Below are 21,470 nucleotides of genomic sequence, written 5' to 3'. Positions count from 1 at the left end.
AACAATAGGTAAACAGCTAAAATGGCTAAGTTATTTGTAACTCAGAAAAACTAATGTAAACAGTATGAAAGAAAATAAAATTTCACACATATATATAACCAATATCAGCATGGAACACAGATGATAGATGAGGATGATATAGTACAGATTTCAGTTGTAGCTATGCAAAAACCTATTTACTTCCATTATTCTCTGCATAGTGAATGTGTGTATCTATTTACTCATATAAACATGTGCAAATGCAGCCTGCACACACTATGCACAACATTTTACAGTATTTTTGTATGCTGACAAAAATTAGATAGAGTATCTTATTACAATCCTTAAAGCTATCATGTGTTACTTCTTTGCTTCTTCCCTTCGGTTTTTAAACATTTGACCTTAGCACTTCCTTTCATGCCTTCTGTAGTCGAGTGAAACCAGGTGGAAAAGAGGTAAGAGTTGTTGATGGTGTCACATCAAATAAGACTTAGAATAGAATCAACTGTAACAGATTTGGGGCAATATAAGGTTTCAGATGCATGAAGAAGTGCTGTATTCCAGACACATCCAATGTATGCAAGTACAGAAATCTAGACAATAAGGTAACAATGGCATTACTTATACATCTAAATAACTGTAAGTCAAAATACATACACCTAAAATATTTAAGCAATATCTTTCTGATTAGAAGTATTCTTGTATAGTAGACAACCTGTGGTAGTAAGAAATACTTGTAGCCATTTACTATTTTGGAGTGAATGCCTGAGAGGCAGGGAGGTGTGTGTGTGTGTATGTTAGTGTGTGCGTGCGCACGCGCAGAGCTAAGATGTTAGTTGGCTTAGGAAGCCCTAGTTAACTTTGCTCAAATAGGGCTGTTAAAAAGAAACCAAGTTCATGCTGCATCTCTGGCAGCTCTATGTAGGCAGGCAGCTATAATTTATTATACAATCTGCCAGACAGTGTAGAATGACTTACTTCCTTGTAGCATTCAAATCAAAACGGGTAGGCTGAATCAACCATCATACAATTAAAATTTAGAAATATGGATTGCCAACAGCAAATAACTATAAGATTATATAATATGTTGTGCAGTGAGATTATAAGTTATATAGAAAAAGTTTGAATTAGGCAACATACAAAATGTGTGATATGCATATATTTCAGTTCATCTTATAAATTACCCATTAAAGTCTATTCACATCACCCAAAATTTTCCAAGCTCTAAAGTTGCACCCACTGTGGCATTGAGGATAAGGATAATCAGGGTCTGAACATCTTGTCCAGTTACTGCCATCACTGCATATATACATAACTTCAGTCAACTTAGGTGTCAACATATTACACTCATATTCCACTAATAAAGTAGTCAACTGCATTTAACAGTAAAACCTCAAGCTCCAAAAGCATATCTATCTAAATTTACTAAACTCATCTCATCTCTCAAGTAATATTTGGTACATAAATCCAAAACAGTGGTGTGTGTGTGTGTGTAAATTATGTGGATTAAGTACTATACAAAAACGTTTTTAACAGTAAATTTATTACACTCTCATCAAAAGATTTTAATGTAATTGCATCATTGAAATAAATTCATTTCATAATATTTTGCAAAGTATTGTAATATTTTAAAAAAATTATTTCATTATTATTACTTCTTATTCTAAAATAAGACATATACAGAGACTACAATTGAATAATAAATTTTGGAGTTTTAATTTTGTCATCTAAAACTGAAAATGCTGTTAAGGTTGGTGTGACTGCATGTGTGGGTGGTTATAAATAAATTAAGCAATATGTAAATTATGCTAAAACTATTCATTTACAAGTTCTTCCCATGTACAGAGAATTTAGTCTGCACATAACTTTTTTTTTAAAGTGGGGAGAGTATTGAACGTCGAAGCAAATAAAAAAAAGAGAAAAAAAATTGTAAGGGGAGATAAGCTATCCTCTAATGGAGGTGATCTAAATTTTATATTGCAAGTTTGAAACAAGTCTACACCCACATACACATGCATATGTACAGATTATTTTCACAGTAAAAATAAACACAGATCGCTGATGAAGGATAGATTTCATTTCTAACACAAAAAAATGCTTATCTTTTACCTTTCAAAGACAATTTTCAGTTGTCTCATTCATGTAAGACTGAGGGAAATTTTAGTTCAATCATTTGATTTTAGAGTGAAATATGCAGTAATGAAATAGAAATAGAACCAGTTTGTCAATAAGGCAAGCTGAAACAAGCAAAGCTATGTGCCTTTACTAGGAAAACAAACATAATGTTTGAACCTAAGACAGAGCATTGTAACACCATTGCCTCAGTTATTGTGCATCACCATTGCTGATAAATATTTATCAAAAAAAAAAAAATCCCCAAGTTTATATTTGTAAGATTAGATCAAATATAACAATATATAAATATATTAGAATACAAGGACTCTTAAAACTTGTAGAATACTGTAGTCCTAAGAACAGGAAATCACATTACAAATACACAAATCACAATAACTGAATTTTCATTTGAACCAGAGAAAAGGGTAAAATAAGCCTTCAATAAGCCTTACAGAAATGAAACAAACACAAAACACACAACAAAATACAGACATAGAAGCAAACAAACAATAAGATGCAAATACATATGCATATGAGAAGGAGAAAAAGATGTTTCCATACAACGTGTGTGTGTGTAAATTGTTATATGTATACATAAAATACGTAAAGTATATTATGGCAGAGCTGTTAAGGTTTCTTTGCACTCATGAGGTCTTGGGCTCTATCCCATTGTGTGTCATTTACTGAGATAACTCATATCTTGTAAGTAAAATTGGGTGACTGAAACTGTGTACATCAGATAGATTGCACATGTGATTCAAAAGGTACAGTTTTGTCACACACACTGTATCACACTGATTCCACCTGAGAATTACATTCAAGACAAATGAATCTGTAGAAGAATGCTCAGTCATTGACAAAGTAATTCTGAAGAAGGTTAATCAAACAAGTGAATCCTAATCATTGAAAGACTGACAACTATACATGTAGAAATAAATGAGAGAGAGGTGTGTTTGTGTCTTTCTGTATGTATGGATGGATGGATGCGTGTACCTTGCTACACATTCCCAAAGTGCCATGAAACAAACAATATTTTAAATCTTGGATTCAACAAACATTTTGGTTCATTTCTTACTGCAAATAAGATAGGGTACATCTTTTAGCTTCTCAGACAAAAATTTGAAGCTATTTGTTCACATAATGCAATGTCTATGGGGATGAATGAAACCACAACAAAATATCTTACAATATAACCATTGTATATCATTAATTTGTGTGTATGCTGCATAAGAAAAAGAGGATGGAAGAGAGAGAAAGATTTTGTTTTATCTCATTTCAACTCTTCTTGAAGGTATCTAAACAGTCTGGGACTGATAGAGTAAAGTGCCTCATCCAAGAATCCAATTCATTTATCATCAGACAGCTCATTTATTTCCATAAATCCCAAACTCTAAACTAATAAATCAAGAAGTGGAGAAAACAACCCTTTCAGAAACACGTGTCTAAAATTAAATGTGAAGTGTAAGGTTTTTACAAATTTGAAGAGTAAATAAATTAATAATCCCAGGCCAGCAATAAAATAATTTAAAACATTATTTGATATGTAAAGAACTTCATTTGCAGAAATACTTTACAAACCAATTCAAGTTGCCATAATATAGGCTGATGTTTACCGTTCAGAAGAAGACAAAAAAAGAAAAAGAAAAACAAAAAAGGTTTTTCTTTAGAATTTTATGTCTAAATCTACTCAAAGAAAAAGATAAACTACGATAGAATAATATATATTTTTTTAAAAATACTTTATTGTTCTTGTTACAAAGCCTTTGTTGAACAGTGCTGACTAAAAGATCAACATAGTATTAGACTCTAAAAATCCGTCTATGGGAAGAGACTAAAAGTTAGTCACATAGTGACAAATATAAAATAATAATCAGTCACAACACAGTGAGTAACCAATCTAAGAAATGGGAGATGGGGAATGTAAAAAAAAAGCTTCACTCTGGGAGCTGGTTGAAGGCCATGAGTCAGATACAGCAATATTTCTCCCTTCACAGATGTAGTGTCAGTAAATAGGCAGTAACTCCCTTAGCCACTTACCTTCGACTAAATTTTGAAGTTAGTTTGTTCAGGAAAGACACTCGAGCTACTTGTCCGGCTGTTGTGGTATCCTGAGTATGCCCAGGAACACCAGGGCCGTTATATTGGTTGAACTGCCGTCGGTCCCTAATGTGGCCTCCGTGGAATGTATTTCGGCCTGCTGTGCCTCGGAATAAAGGCTTGTTTGCAGCAGGTGATAAGGGAATTGAAGTTTTCCCTTGAGCCGGTCTGAAAATGAAATAAGATTGTGAGATAAAACAAATATTATTTTTTTTATTTATAGACTCAGTAATTCACACTAACAAACAAATAATAATAATAATAATAATAATAGATAAAGATGATTTGCAATGTTTTCATATTGGTATTTTTTAAAAAGGTAGATTTACCCCCCCCCCCCAAAAAAAAACCCAATGCCTTGGCCAAAGTAGGGAAAGGTAGTACCTGCAGTTCCTTTCAAGGCTACTTAAATATAGATTTAAAAAACAAACAAAACTCCAAAAATAATGCCTTCCCCTAATGCTTTAGTCAAAATAGGAAAGGTAGTACCTGCAGCCCCTTTCAAGGCGACTTGTGGCTGGTGTGAAGAAGTTATCCCCAAACCAGATACCTAGCCCATATGCTTGTAACAGAGTGGACTACAGTAAATGTATTCAAGATGTGATGATTTAAATGATTAAGCTATATATTGCATACTTTTACATGCAGCACAGGCAAGATCAGGTTAAAATTTATGACCTGAATCAGATACAATTTTTAAAATTTCTTAAGTAATAATCTCTATTGAAAAGGTATGATGTAACCCATGCAGTTTGTAGCAGTGGGAGTTGTAAAACAGTAATAAAGTTGTTGCTGCTAATATTTTAGAGAGGGATAAAACTTGGTATAGTGAGTGATTTGTGAAATTCAAACATTGATTTTCCTAAAGACATCAGTATAATTAAGTAGCTGCAATGGGAAATAAAGTAAACTTATATAAAACACCAAAAAATCTCTCTGCTGTAGTTTAGAACATGTCAACAATAGAGTTTTTTTTTTTTTTTTTAAGAAATCAAATTTATTACTTGATACTTATTTTTATCAACTTTACAGAATAAAAATGAAAGTTAACATTAAAATTTGAATCTATTACTGTGTGAGAGATTGTACATAACATGAAGACTAAGCTTTCTGATACTTCATCTTTATCATACTGATAATTGTAATTTCCTACGACACAAAATCTGAAATTTTTGTAAGGAAAAAAGCAATAGGAGTCAAAAAGACTAATATTGCACTCTGATCAATTTAGAATTATATAAGAGGTGGAAGTGGGACTGAATTCTTCCAAAGATATTTTGGTATATATATTTTTTTGCTCTAAAGAACGAATTTCTAACTTGACAGTGTGGATTTACTGTAATTTATGAAGTAGGTGGGTACCCAATACATCAAACTTTTTTTAAAGCTTTAGTGATGATTAACAATATTGAAAAAATGTTTCTAATCTACAAAATAATAATCCAAGAAAATGCATAAAAAAATGGGGATTTGGGGCATAAAATTCAAAGTATTAGTAACAAAAAAAGGGACTGAAAAACTTAAATACACAATCATGAGATAACAAATCAGCATCAACATTTTAAAAATCTGTAAATAAATTTTAGAAAAAATAAATAATAAAAACTCAGTCAAAATTTTGTGCAATTCCAAAGCTCATACAGACACACACCAACAAATATATGCAAGATACTTGGAAACATAATCTGTTCAGTAATAAGGAAATAAACTAATCATTAGAAAATTATTTTTAGTTGAATTAATTTTATTTAACAGTAAAAATTAGATAAAAAGCAATAATAATTATTACTGTTGTTGCTGTTAATATTATTTCCATATCAACACTTATTCCTTGAATCATAATCAGATCACTATCTTACAATTTCAAAAGTAAGAGGAACCTGTTTAATACTGCTTTATTTAAAGAACATAATTTAAAGTATATGAATAGAAACTTATATGAGAACTTGGAAATTGTCTAAGAAAAATAATTATCAATTGAACTATAATAATACAAAAAACATACTTCAGTTGAGTTCACAGTAACTGAACAGAATTTTACATCACTAGAAGCAAAATTTTACACCTCAATAGACACAACATAGGTCCATATAAATTAAATCTAGAGTAGTTCTATAATTATTTACACAGTCCTGTAAGAAAGAGCAAAAATGGATATCAACTTTTGAGGACAAAAATGCTTATTTAAGACTTATTTCCCTTTATTTTTTTCTGTTTAAATGATAAACGGGGATGGGAATTGTTAAGTTAACTGCATCACAAAATTTTCAATTTGATGAAAAATGTGGTAGAAAAAAAAATATATATATATATATATATATAATGTAATTATAAAGAGAGAGAAATAATGAAAATGATGTAAAGGATTGGAAATGTCCTCAACAAAGAATCATGCAAGATGGTGCAGAGTGTTAGATAAAAAGCAGACAATTGACAGAATATTTAGGGAGGAGGGAATATTCATCCGATGTAGGAGGTGGTGGAAATACAAAGGCAACATATTTCAAAAATCCAAAGAACCATCAAAATTCAAATCGGCCATGGCAAGGAACTAATTTTTCTAGCAGTTGTAGCACCAATCTGTACTTACGTTGGCCTATAGGTATCAGATGTGTCTGAACTAATAGGTGGCAAATCTGGGACTCGTGATGGTTGACATGTGCTGGCTGACTTTACATGGCCCTTAGGCCTTGCTGATGGGGGCTCTGAAGATGGATTGGAAGTAGAATTTGGTATATGGCTGGAAGAGAAAAGCAGATTCTCAGGTTCATTACAACAGGCAGAGTTACTAATAGGAAATGAGGCAGAGACACTGATGAAGGCCAATCAATCCATATGGTAAATCTGAATAGCTGTTGCATTGATGAGTAGCATAATATATTTGATCTTCTGTATTTGTAGAATTTCTTGCATAAACAAAAAGTTTAAAACCACAGAATCTTTGCAGCAAAACCAGAGCCATCAGACAGTATAATAATAACAATGTGATAGAAAAGTGTTGATATAATGATAACGTGTTAAGTAATTAGCAGTAAAACTATTTTTTGATGTTTCTCCAGTTTGATTATTCTAATATTCCTATTTTTGAAATACATGTGTTGTGTTCCTTAATGGAATCAGAAGAAACTCTAAGAGAAGCATTTGAACTTTTGATATGCTGAGCTTGTGTAGAATTATATGAACAGAGTGATTTTGGCCCAACGGAAAATCAAACAAACAATATTTCATCTAACATCATTTGTAGAAGACAATTATCTTGACTAAAAGAACTCATCTGGTTCCTTTTTTATTTACAAAAAGTTAAACTTTTTATAGGCTTGTGGGAAATATAAGAGGCAAAACAATTCCAAGATGAACTGGAAGCAGTCAAAGAAAGACCAAATAATCTTCAATGGAAAGAAATGTCACCTATTTTTGGATCAAGTAACATATTCTTTCTGATTGCCTCAGAGCTATTAAAGAAGTTTATATACCATTAATATTAGTTCAATTTGCTGGGTAGAAATTAAAAACTAAACTACTTGAAAACCATGTTTTTTTCAGTGTTCAGTACAGAACATAAGAGAATCTAATAAATAAACTTATGAGTATATCTAATTTTGTATAAACAAAGTAGAAGTAATCTAGAAAATATGTAAATCACTTGATTTTTACAAGTAGTTTATGTGAGTAAAAATTAATGTTAATAAAATATGTTATTTAGAGAAAGCTTAGAGTTTGTGTTTTTGTAAATATTGACTCGATGTAAAGATATCCAGCAGACTTTAAATGGTTTGTGCAGGGCCGAAATTAATGTAATTACCAGAAGTGAAAATAAGTAAAAGTGATTTGTTACAAGAATTTGCTGTGAGTCAAAACTGGAATATGACAAACAAAAATAATTACCAATTTACTCAATAGAATTCAACAGCATTTCAGGTAAACAAAAAACAAAATAAAAACCAGTCCTTTAAAAAGTATTTTTTCCAAATAGAAATCAATAATTAGGACATCTGAACAAATCTATTAAATTCATTTGACAGGACAAATTTCCTCCATCAACCTCTGATGTGAGTGATAAAAATTCAGAATATTAAAAAGGAAAGCAATTTAAGGTTTTACTTTTTTGGTTAAAGTAAGCATTGCACATGAGTTTTCTTTTTAACATTTTCATAAAGTCCCCATCTTCATGAAAGTTTAAATAGCCACCACATAACACTAGATGAGTATGAGTTAGTAACTTGTTGGATAATAGTTTAGTTAGTTGATGTATAATTAGGGAGTAGAAGAAAAAGTTTGGTCTACAAAGTTTACATGCATATCAAATTGAAAATTTTCATTTTAAATGAAAGTAAATATTTTCCTAATTATGACTATTAGTCAGTGTATAAATGGAAAATATTTAAAAACAAAATTCCAACTGAAAACTATATTCAAAAGTTTGTATACCATTTTCTTGTGTTTAGAGTTACAGATTCTTGAAATAAGTTTCCAACCAAAGTAGAAGCAGCTTCATCATCCTAAGCTAAAGCAAATTTATAGACTTGATGCACATTTAGATTTTCCTCTTTCATCAACCAGATGTATTAAATTTCATAACATGAATAGACAATATGCTGGAAACTCAGCATACTAGTTATATAATAATGTATTAGAGAAAATGTTACTAAATAATGTGCTTTGTATTACTGTAAAATAATGATAGAAATTAAAATATATATCCATTTCACTGAAAAAAAAAAAATAATCAGTTCAAATTTTGTACATGAGAATTATTTCTGGAACAAACAATTAGCTTGAATAGCAGAAGCAGCTAATCTTGAATGGCAAATGCAACAAAATTGTTATCATTTTTAAATGATTTCAAAATAATTTTCTGAAAAATGCATACTATGTTAGGAAAATTGAATAAAATTCTACCCTCATAGCATTCTCTATTTTCCATTAATTATGCATTGTAATAATTAAAAAAAAAAAGTTTTAATTACATTTTAGACAATTGTTCCAAATAATCAAGCCATTAGAATGCAATTATGTGCTACTGACATTAAAATATTCAATATTTAAAAAATTTCTGGAACCAAATTTTAGTGATTTGTGTTAGTGCCATGCAGTGAAAATGATACAATGCTAGATTGTATAATAAATTTGGAAAGACTTCATAGTATCCAAATACACCAAGTAGAAACAGTGTAATGCAATTTACTAGGCCATAAGATATCAGTACATTATCATTATTACTAGTTGATGGATGGTAAATCAAATTAATACACTTGTCAATGTTCACATACATTCCCATACTTCCCTTGTACACGCACACACATACACTCACACCGAGTTGAAATGCTGTTTGATTTTTCTGCCTATTCCTTTAAAAAAATACAATATCTTAATCATACCCAGGATTCTTCATCAGCTTCCTTTGCTGTTTGTTGGAAAAACTCTTGTGCAAGACTTTCTCTTTTCAGTTAATGATCTTTTCTCTATTAGTCCTCATATTGTACTTATCATTGTCATTAAGTGCACCCAGCAACATTTTTTCCATCACTATTTCTGAGATAGGAATGCAAGGACTTAATCACCTTCACAACAGTATCCGCTATTCCAACCAGTCCTCTTGCACCTTCCTTCCTAAGTAAAGCTCTGATATGTTACTTCTAGTATAAAGGTATCCATGTATAGCCATTACTTTCCTAGCTTTTCGATCCATTTCACAATTCCTGCATAGTAACATATCACACCTTCAGCCCATGCATTGATGCCTCTAATCAGGTTCCCTTCACTTAGCTTAGACCTAAATAGCTTTTTAACTCTTCTGGTATCATTATCATCATTATTATTATTGTTGTTGTTATTGAGTGAAAGAACAATGCATGTCATCAAAATGACACCAGGTTACAAATATATGAAGCCCAATGTACTGAAAATAACTACCCATCTGATAAGGGCACACCAGGAACATGGACTGCAACAATATGTGCATGACATGGTGATCTCATTTATCAAGATAAATAGTGCACAGCCTAGCAGGTGGGACCCAGTTAGAATTTTCTTCAAGTTGAGAATCCCATTCTGCTCAAAAGGTCTCTGAATAAGGGTTGTTTAAGGATGATAAATGAAACACCCATTTTTCCAGTGCTGAATTATTAAAACCCCAAAGAATCCCTCCCAACATATGACTGATGCTCCTCCACTGCTCATAATCAGAGCTGCACATATTGTCAGCCACTAAGGGACATGCTCAACTGGTTAGAGTCAAGCAAGTGACAAGCAAATCTGTGGTATTGAGCAGAATATTTGCCGTAGACCATCTTTTACACCAAGACACAATATATATATATATATATATATATATATATATATATATATATATATATATATATATATATATAATACCAATCAGTTAACATCAAAAGCCATGAGAGCCACAGTCTGGTACCGCATCAGGGCATATGTTTATTGTTATTATTATTCAACATTTTATAGTTTCAGGCAAATTTCTACTGTATCACTTGCTATACTTCTGCATTGTTGAGGTATGTGCAGCATTGGTTGGTTGTTTTTTTGTTTAGCTGCAGTCTTCTGTTATATTAAGGTTTGTATTGTGTTGTGTGTGTAATGAGAGTCGTGTTGTTCTGTTGGATATCCAACTGTAGTGTTTTCATTCATATGTTTTTTATCACACCCTAAGGTTCCATTTATGACTGGTATTTTTTCACCGCCATGCTCCAAATTTTGAAAACTTCAGTTTTGAGGTCTTTGTGCTATGACAATTTCTCCACTTCTTTTTGGACAATATTTTGGTTAGAAGAGACAGCAATGTCTATCAGTAAGCAGGTATGTTTTTTCAATCCTTGATTAGCTTTGAGTTCTTTGTCAGTTTTTTTTTTTTTTGTGGTGTTGGCATATTCCCCAGTGGATATAACTACTTACTTAGTTATGCCTGTGTATATATTCAGATTTGGCTAGGACTGGGCAGCCAGAGACACCTCCTTGTGTATAGAGAAAACCATTTTCTTTTTTTCTGTGTTGCTTTATTACAGGAAGTAGTCATCCACTTTTTGTTTCTAAGTATTTTTCTCGTCCAACTGCTATAGTAGTTCTCTGCCTGTGTCAAGCTGCAACCTCCTTCCGAGTTGGGTAGATATATTCTGTTTGTGTCTGCTTTGGGGTGGTAACTTCTGAATGCTGTTAATAGGCTCCTGAATTTTCTAAGTTTCTCAATTCACTAATTTTCCCGTTTATTATGTTGAAGCAAGTAATTTATTAATATTATTACCTATCTATCTATCTATTTGCATTTCTGAAATGAATTAATTTAAACTAATGGAAGTTTTAGTGTGATTTGCACCATATTAAATAACAAGGACAGTTGGGTAAACTGGTAAATCAAACTCTTAATGGAGCTTAAGGTTAAATTTTCTGGAGCACCACAAATTCACAACTTGATGAGTTCAATCTGGAAGTTAACACTGCTAATTAATTAAGCTTTGTAATAATTAAAAATTACAGTTTTACTTAATTTTTAACCAAATAATTGTTTCAAATACTATCAATCACTGATAGTATAGTTACTATCTTAGAACTATTTCAGTAGTTAATTTAACCTTTTGATACCATCCCACCTGAGATCACTTCTGGTTCTAAGGTATAGACTTCCTGTTTTAAAAAACCCCACATACATATGTTTGTATTTCAATACAATAATAATAATAATTAAGGTAATTTAGAAAATCTGAAAATATTAGTAAACATACTAGCAAGTTTATTATATACAAGGAAATTTATAAGCTTTTGCATAAATCAAACACCACTGAGCTAAAACAGAAGACAAATTAAAAGTTTAGTTTACATAAATTCTAATAAGATGAAAATTATACTTTTCTTCTACTTACCCATAACAAAACCAACAAAAGCAATATCAAAAGAATTCAAATGTCTTACCTCCGGTAGTCTTGACCATTAGTTGTTCTGTTATTTTTTTCTATACTTGTCTTATTATCTCCAGGTCCAAAAGTACTTCTTCGTGTTAGAGAAGAACCACTTACAACATTGTTCTTTGGTGTTGTAGAAGGTCCACTTGGTTTTTTTGGTACCGACATTCTAACAGGACTTGCACTAATCTGCAATTTAAAATTCATTATTATTATTATTATTATAAATGATAATGACTTTTCTTTATTGGCCATACGGGCATCAGATAAAGGGGAGATCACAAAGATATGTTATATAGAGTGTAGGGATTTACTCAAAAACTGAATGAGAAAAGAAAAAATCAAATGAAATATTTAAAAAAAAATCCTGCTCAATACAACTCAGTAATGCCTGGTAGTATACAAATGTTTGGGTTTGTTACTAGTCTTCTATAGAATGCAAGCATGGAACTTTCACTGTTATTGTTTGGCTGATAAAATGCAGTGAGCACCTGACAACATTCAAAATCTTGGTCTTTGTCTGACCCACGATTGTAGCTCCATGAAAGAGATGAATCACAGAAAGATGATTCTCATGAATGGCGACTACATACACTCACTATCTATACATTTCTGCAGCTGGGACAACTTGAGTATGCCTGTGCATTAGCAGCCACAGCATACTTAGCCTGCCATGCAGAGGGTGCTAGTACTAGTTACCACAATCCAATCAGGTGTTAACTGGGACAAGGCACTATAGTCAGGCAGTGACCAATAATGGAGACAATGTGTTTGTCAGATATACCCAACTTCTCAGGGACAGTTTCCCCTCAGCTCATTTCTGAGTAAGACTGAAGACCTGCTCATTGCCTCATCTTAGTTACAGCCCAGTTAGTGATTGAAATTGAGCTATATCTAGAGCAGTTTAACTGGTGTGATGGTCTAGTGCCACACAACTGTCCACCAGCATGGACTTGCCTCTCCAGGTACCAAGCTGCAAGCCTATTGACTGGTTTGAGTTGGTAATAAATTATAATTATTCTATTTTTTTTCTTTTTCCTGCAGTTGTGAGTGTCTAAGTGATGTCTTACCTAAATGAAAATATTGTAAAATGCTATTAATATGTAATAAGGAAGGTTAAAGTTGCAAGTCCAAATAAGATTATTTCTGGCCTCAAAAACATATATCTTAAAAATTTTATTTTTAAGATATAATTTTTATGTTATTTCAAATCAAACAAATCTATTCACAAGAAAGCTATTCTAAATGGGCAAAAATACTGAACATTTTTAACAAATGATATTTTGTACACCAAAAAAAGAAATTATCTCAAAAATGTTATGGAAGGCAACAAAAACATGTAAAAGTTTCAAAAATAGTCATTTAATAAAAAAGAAAAAACCTTAAATAATAGCCAATAATGATGAACAACTGATTTACAGCAAGCATATTTAAATTAATATGAAAGTGCATAGTAAAACTTGTAGCATACAAAAATGTAACATTAGTAAACTAAAACGATCAGAGTAATGGATTCTCTTGACTAAAATATGAGTGAGAACAAGAAAAACAATGAATTTGCATGAAAAATACAATAGATGGCTGCAACTAGAAAGTTAAACCACAGATTGGTTCTCAGCTTGTCAGGAGCTAACCTTTTTCCATTTTTGTACTCGTGATTTTGCTACTCATTGTACTTAGATGAAATTACTTCTGAAGATAACTCTGAAATTCATCTGCAGGTAAGTATGAAAGCTGGCATTATCTATCCCAGACAGGTGACTATAGTGGCATGGATATGAAATGCAAATGGGTTTTACAAAGTAGGTACCCCCAGTCCAACATGAGGTAGTGAAGAGGAACTCCATTAGCAAATACAGCCTTAACTGCATCACAAAGACTGGCCTTCCAATTTAGAGCCAGAAAACACTTCACCTTCCCAACAACTATTTATCTTCTACAAAGCTCAGGTGAGACCCACAATGGAGTACTGTATCCACACCTGGTGGTATAAGAACTCCAAATCCAAAGCACATAAGTAATTTAGAATCAGTAGAAAAGGCAGAGAGGAGACAGCATTAGATTGTTAACATCGGCCAAGATAGGCTTTTCCCTGGATGTGGTCAAAAGCAGGCAGGTAGGTAGGTAGGTGTGTGTATGCATGTGGGAGGAGTGCATGTCAACATCACCATTCCAGATCAAGTACTCCTGTTTGGGTTTCATCTGAGCATTGCAAAGCATTAGCAGTAATTGTTGTTGCTCCTGGGGTTGCGGTTGAAGGAGATTCTAATTCTGAAGAGAAAGGCTAGTCTTCGAGGCAAAATATTTTAGTTTTAAGGGTGTGTGCGCGCACCAAGAGACATCACCAGTGAAGCTTAGCATTAAGGCATCTAGTTGCATGCTACATGTGTGTGTGTGTGTGAGAGGGGGGTTCTTATGTGCAGTGACTGAAGGAGGCATGATTGGTATGACATCCCTTGGAAGGGTTTTTTTGATATCTCTGTTCATATAATCAGAGCAGGTTTCGTGTGAGGTGTCTAGGTTGCATGTGGATACTTTTGGGAATATGAGGTTAAGGAGGAATGAAGGGTAGTCTGCATAAGTGTGAGTGGTGTTAAGGCAACAGCAGGTAGGTGGTTGATGTATAAGAGAGAGCATGTGATACAAAACTGAAGCCTGGGGCACACTACAGTGTATCATTTGGATATCCCATCAGCATATGCTGTGATAGTGTATTGTGACAAGAATCCACCATTGCAAGAGACAAAAAAGAAAAAAGAGAGAGAGAGACAGGAGATATAGGTAACAACACTGGTTTTACTAAATTTCCAGAGGACAAGAACCCACTTAACACATTCTTGACCGGTCATGAGTGAACTCATGGTATCATGCCCAAACATTTTTGGTATCTAGGAAAGGTAATTGATATCAGTACATTACTAGGAGCCTCATCTACATGCTTGCAACAGAATGAAATTTGCAAAAAGCACCTGTGGCTCAGGTGGTAGCATTAAATCAGATGGCATATATCAACCAAACACAAAAAAAAAAAAAAAAAAAAGACTATGCCACACACAACAGTATTCCAGGGGATAGTGACAGTCAAACAAAGAGTACACATATATTTATATCTATATATGCATTTACTCCCAATATATGGAATTGCTGCTTTAAAGTCATATAGTTACACACTAATACATGCATACACACACATACAATCTTCTGAACACCACTTCATGTACTAGTGACAATAACAAAAAAAACCAAGAAAAAAAAAACCCCAGCAGTAGAGAAACTAATGCCAAAAGTGCTCAAACAGGATACTGAAGATTACAATATTGAAACAACAAAGAAGTAGACAGAAAGAGAAAGGATGAAAGGGAAAATAAATATATTTCAGTCTTTAACCTTCCTTACTAGTTTGTTTTTAAAGAATCAGATCAATAACAAAGTGTAAACATAAATTCAAAATATGAATTAAGTTCAACATAGAGAGAAAAAACAAACCTTGGGAGACTCCAGAGGCATGTTACCACCAGAAGGGGTCTTCATTCGAGAACTCAATGTACTTTCTTTTGTAGTAGTATTAGTATTAGTATCTATTGTGTTTTGCCTTCTTGTTGCATGAGAACTCGAAGACTGCGACTGTGAAGATGATGTAGCACTACCAGGTCCAGCAGGCCCTGCAATAATTGGGAGGAAAGAAAATAATGTCTATCATTCAGAGAAATGTATTTTTCATTACACATTTTTTAAATGAAAACTTTTGATAAAAAGGCAACAGTTCACAAAACATTTTCAATAGAAAGGCAAGATGAAATCTTTCTTGTAATAACTTTTTTTTAATAGGAAATAACTTTTGAGAATTGCAAAATCCCCACCCCCTACCATTTTATATATGTATGTATGTATGTATGTGTGTGTGTGTATATATATATATGTATATATATATATATATGTATATATATATATATATATATATATATATATATATATATATATATATATATATATATATATATATATGTATATATATATATATATATATATATATATATATATATATATATATATATATATATATATATATATATATGTATATATATATATATATATATATATGTATATATATATATATATATATATATATATATATATATATATATATATATATATATATATATATATATATATATGTATATATATATATATATATATATGTATATATATATATATATATATATATATATATATGTATATATATATATATATATGTATATATATATATATATATATATATATATATATATATATATATATATATATATATATATATATATATATATATATATATGTATATATATATATATATATTATATATATATATATATATGTATATATGTATATATATATATATATATATATATATATGTATATATGTATATAAGTTATATATATATATATATATATATATATATATATATATATATATATATATATATATATCATCATCATCATCATCGTTTAACGTCCGTTTTCCGTGCTAGCACGGGTTGGACGGTTCGACCGGGGTCTGGGGAGCCAGGGGCTGCCCCAGGCTCCAGTCTGATATATATATATATATATATATATATATATATATATATATATATATATATATATATATATATGTGGGCACGTAACAATCACCATCCAATCGTGGCCCATCGCCAGCCTAATCTGGCTCCTGTGTCGGTGGCACATAAAAAACACCATCCGAGCGTGGTCGTCTGCTAGCCTTGTCTGGCACCTGTGTCGGTGGCACATAAAAAAACACCATCCGAGCGTGGTCGTCTGCTAGCTTTGTCTGGCACCTGTGTCGGTGGCACATAAAAACACCATCCGCCAGCCTCGTCTGGTACCTGTGTCGGTGGCACATAAAAACACCATCCGAGCGTGGTCGTCTGCTAGCCTTGTCTGGCACCTGTGTTGGTGGCACATAAAAACACCATCCGAGCGTGGCCGTTCGCCAGCTTCGTCTGGCACCTGTGTCGGTGGCACATAAAAACACCATCCGAGCGTGGCCGTTCGCCAGCCTCGTCTGGCACCTGTGTCGGTGGCACATAAAATCACCCACTACACTCTTGGAGTGGTTGGCGTTAGGAAGGGCATCCAGCTGTAGAAACACTGCCAGATCTGACTGGCCTGGTGCAGCCTTCGGGCTCCCCAGACCCCAGTTGAACCGTCCAACCCATGCTAGCATGGAAAGCAGACGTTAAATGATGATGATGATGATGATATATATGTATAAAACAGAATGAGAAAATTAATAGTGTTAATAAAGGGAGGGGAGCAAGGATGGACAAATGCAATGATTATATTTAACTTTTTCGATATTACCAGCCCCTAGTTTTATAATACAAACTCAATATTTAAAGTGATCCGAATCAACATTTCCATCAAATTTTCATATTAATTTATGTCCTAACACTAGCTTAATAATAATGTCAAAATCATTTTATTAAATTTTTCATTTTCAAATGTAATTGAATTAAAGGCAGTGTATGGTAGCTAATGGATTAAACAGCATTGACAAGAAACAGTTTCTTATTAGGGAGACACGAGAAACAATAGTCATTCCTAATCCCAAAATTTTTCTAGATTCTTATGGAACTTATGGTAAAGGAAATTTAGTTCTTTATTTTTTGGAGCTAATGAACAATGCAATGATGAAGCAGTTCTCCTGTGGTTCCTTCACTCTTAGCATCTTATCTTGATATAAATTCATGGTTCATTAACTCCACAATGACCTTAATGATGACTTTCATCAGGTATCTACCAATTGTGTGACAGGGCTATACTTGAAATTTTAAAATTAATACTAGTAATGGTAATGACAATAAAAAGATTACAAATGTCTGTTAGACATGCAGAACTACATTCTCATAATTTCAACCACTTCAAATAATTGCACTATGCTCCTTATTGAAGCATGTAACTCTTATCTTCAGTTGCTTGAAAAATAAAACCGGTTTTCTTCCCAACATTTTGACAAGAAGCACATTCAACTGTGAAAACATTGAAGATGGGTGGGATGAGGGTATGGGGTCATCATTCAAGCTAAAAGGGCTTTAAAGAAAAAATATTCAAGAAGACTAAGATATTTCAACAACAATAACTTCACTTTATATTAATAACCCTCCTTAAATCTTTTTGAAAATTAAATGTGCTTACATGATTTTATTGAGATTTTTTTTAAGGTGGCGAGCTGGCAAACTTGCTAGTGTCAGAAAAATGCTTTATGACATTTCTTCATCCAGAGTTCCCACCAAGGTCAACTTTGCCTTTCACTCTGGGCACATTCCGTAGCTATGCAGTCAAGAAGTTTCCCAACCACATGGCATTTTGTTCAGTCCTACTATGTGGAATTTTGGGTAACATCTTTTACTATAACCTAAGCTGCCCAAAACCTTGTAAACAAATCTGGTAGATGAGAACTGAAAGAAGCCTGTTTTGTGTATATGTGTGTGCTCTGCATGCATGCAGGGGTGTGTACCTCTGTCTTGACAACATGTGATAGTTATAAATGAGCTTCAACCTTAAACAAGCAGTGTTCTTCATTTCTAAACTTCCATGGAAACATGTCTGGCCATGGGAAAATATAACAGGAAGGGCATCTAACTAGAAAATCTACCTCAATGAACCATATGAGAAAGGAAATATGTATGTTAAGATAATGATGATAATTTTTAGTTTGTCAAACCTCAAACCAATTCATAAAACCTGTTGTTAGTATATACATATAATGAACTACATCTGACTTGATTTTGAAATTTTTTCATCTTAGTTTAGAAGTATCATTATTTTCTCATGACTTCTTAACTTGTTCCTATAATGTATAAAATAACTCAGAAGAAATAATGAAAATTAAGCAGGGAATAAGCGATGACCATCACTTGCAACTGAGTATGACTTAGCTGTATGAACAATAATACTTTTGCTGTTTAAAGGGGCCATGTGGTTGCGAACACACATAGATACCCTTTTGATCTCCCCAGATGTGAAAGCTAGAGGAAGAGGAGGCTGCATCATCACTGGTGTGGTGCTATGCTTATTAACTCCCAAATGGATAAAGGCAAAGTTGACTCTGGTGGGATCTGGATTCAGAGTATAGAGACAGAGCAAAATTTGCAAAACATTGTCTCTAATGCACAAATAACATCTCTGCAAATTTACTTTGACGATTTAGAAATTTACCACATGTTAAGAAAAATAAACAATAAATAAAATAATTAGAATTACTTGATGAAAAACTAATTATAGAAGTATGACAGAATTATAGTAGTATTAACATCAATAAAAACTTCCAATAAGCGGTCTAAAAATGCAAGAATTATATATATATATATATATATATATATATATGAATGAATGAATGAATGAATGAAACAGGTGATATGAATCACATGGGAAACATTTGATAATGGGTACAGGAATGGCTATATGATTAAGGAGCTTGTTTCACAACCACACAATTACAGATTTGATTCTACTGTACAGCTTTCAACAGATATCATACTATAGTCTTGGATTGACCAAGATTTTATAAGTGGAATTTAGCAGACAGAGGCTGTGGAAGCCTGCATTATTTATGTGTGTATCTTTTGCCATTTTAAACAAGAAAATGGTGCTTTATGAATCAAGACCCTTGCATTAAGTTAGACACTCCTTTCTCACTCCTGCTGCCAGGAAAATGAATGAAAATATAAAAAGTTGATGTAATCAGCAATTTTTGTGGTATGTTAAAAAAAAATAAAACTGTGATTAAAAAAAAATTTCAAACAATCTACTCACCTCCATGGCTGTAACGCCGAGGAGGTTTCTGATTAGTGGCAGAAAGACTCCTTGTAACACGATTGGGTGACTGATTTGTATTAGCATTAGTTTCAGTTGTTGGTCGGTTCGTAGTCATCGGCAAGTGCCGAAGAGATTGGTTGCTACCAGATCGGTCACTGCCTTCCAACTAAAATAAATAAGTAAAAATAAAATTTCAGTTATTAAAACAATAAGCTACATAAAATAAAATCTACTACTTCCATCTACATGATAAATTAAAAATCACCCTATTAATATGAAAGTAGAAAAACAAAAGAAGGATGAAGACTGATGCTCAAGTAGGCAGATTTGATCATAGAAGACTTAGTATTGACAATTGAGATAGCACAAGACCAAAAAGCATGAACAGCTGGTATACTGCAATCTCATGAAACTAATACTGAAATGGAAATAACTGGATCAGAATGCAGGCAGTAACGATGTTTAACAGTGATCAACTTACATCAGACGTTCTTCGTCCCAAAAGCAAATATGTTGCCATGATATCATCATATTTCTGCTGACTCAAGGAGTTTTCAACATCTTTCAAGGTATAACCCATACTAGCCATAATATCTGAAAATAATTAAAATAATATTACATTTTTTCATTGTCAAATCACTGAAATATTTTAAAGTTAAAAATGAATCAAATATTTCATAATAAGAATTTACTTATTCAGAATTATTAACCATCCTTACTCTTAATTTCAATCTACTATGGAGAAGAAAAGAAGAGTGGGGAGGCTGTAAGAATTTCATAGCTATATAAATATTTGATAATTTGTAAAAACAAATTTAAGTTAAATTTTAAATTATATAAATCAAAGCAAAAGATAAAAGCTTATAAAATATATTCTTACTACTTTAAACACAAAAATATTTTGTTATTGATTTTATAAGTAAAGCCTAAAATGTTAGTTGGAATTTAAAAAAAAAGCTTGTAAACCTTATTAGCATACACATAAAGAATTCCTACAATTAAACAGTTAGAAAATGGTCTAAGTTTAATCCAGAAGTAAGCCAAACAGTACAATGCAATAATACAAGAGTTTTTTTCTGTTCAACTTTTACATAACATCTTCAAGTTTAGTTTATAAAATTAATCAAATCCTCAGTTGTATTTGAGGTTTTATAGATATATATGCTCCAGATTTAAAATGATAGCTTGCAATCAATTTGCTAAGCACTTCTCGTCACACTATAGTGTCCATCACACACACACACACCCATGCACACACATAATAAATGGAGTTTTCACTGTATGTGAGAAGGGAAACTTGAGTCATATTTTTCTTTTATTAATTAAGAATTGATAGGACAAAATGAAGTGAAAACTTTAAAATATTGAAATAATAAGCTAAAATTAGCACAACATTCTCATGATAATAAAAAGCTCAACATCAGCATCTGAAGTGAGTATTCAATTACAAAATCAGTTTAAGAGTTTAGTTTCTACCCCCCACCCCAAATATTATTCAAAAGTGAGGGCTGTCAATAGCAGCAATGACAGAGTGCTGCATAAAATATTTAG

At 32.2% G+C, this 21,470-nt stretch overlaps 1 protein-coding gene across 13 annotated transcripts in view; it reads right to left on the bottom strand.

Annotated features, from left to right (window-relative positions):
• Positions 1 to 21,470, bottom strand: part of LOC115217321 (MAP/microtubule affinity-regulating kinase 3) — a 108,182-nt gene that overhangs the window by 21,719 nt on the left and 64,993 nt on the right. For 12 of the 13 annotated variants that reach the window (XR_005001322.1, XR_005001323.1, XM_036507606.1 and 9 more), the window contains 6 exons: positions 20,401 to 20,513; positions 19,917 to 20,085; positions 15,591 to 15,766; positions 12,115 to 12,293; positions 6,782 to 6,931; positions 4,132 to 4,359 (listed from right to left, as the gene is read on the bottom strand). Coding sequence is in view for 11 of the 13 variants with exons in the window: in XM_036507606.1 (XP_036363499.1) it covers positions 4,132 to 4,359; positions 6,782 to 6,931; positions 12,115 to 12,293; positions 15,591 to 15,766; positions 19,917 to 20,085; positions 20,401 to 20,513 (1,015 nt within the window). In the remaining 2 variants the exon portion in view is untranslated. The remainder of the gene's footprint in view (positions 1 to 4,131; positions 4,360 to 6,781; positions 6,932 to 12,114; positions 12,294 to 15,590; positions 15,767 to 19,916; positions 20,086 to 20,400; positions 20,514 to 21,470) is intronic. The other variant, XM_036507614.1, reaches the window with a different exon arrangement.

This window comes from Octopus sinensis, linkage group LG11 (assembly GCF_006345805.1).
Source record: "Octopus sinensis linkage group LG11, ASM634580v1, whole genome shotgun sequence".
Classification (NCBI taxonomy): Eukaryota; Metazoa; Mollusca; class Cephalopoda; order Octopoda; family Octopodidae; genus Octopus; species Octopus sinensis.
The sequence above is the reverse complement of the archived record's forward strand: the minus strand, read 5'-3'. Positions and strand labels throughout refer to the sequence as shown.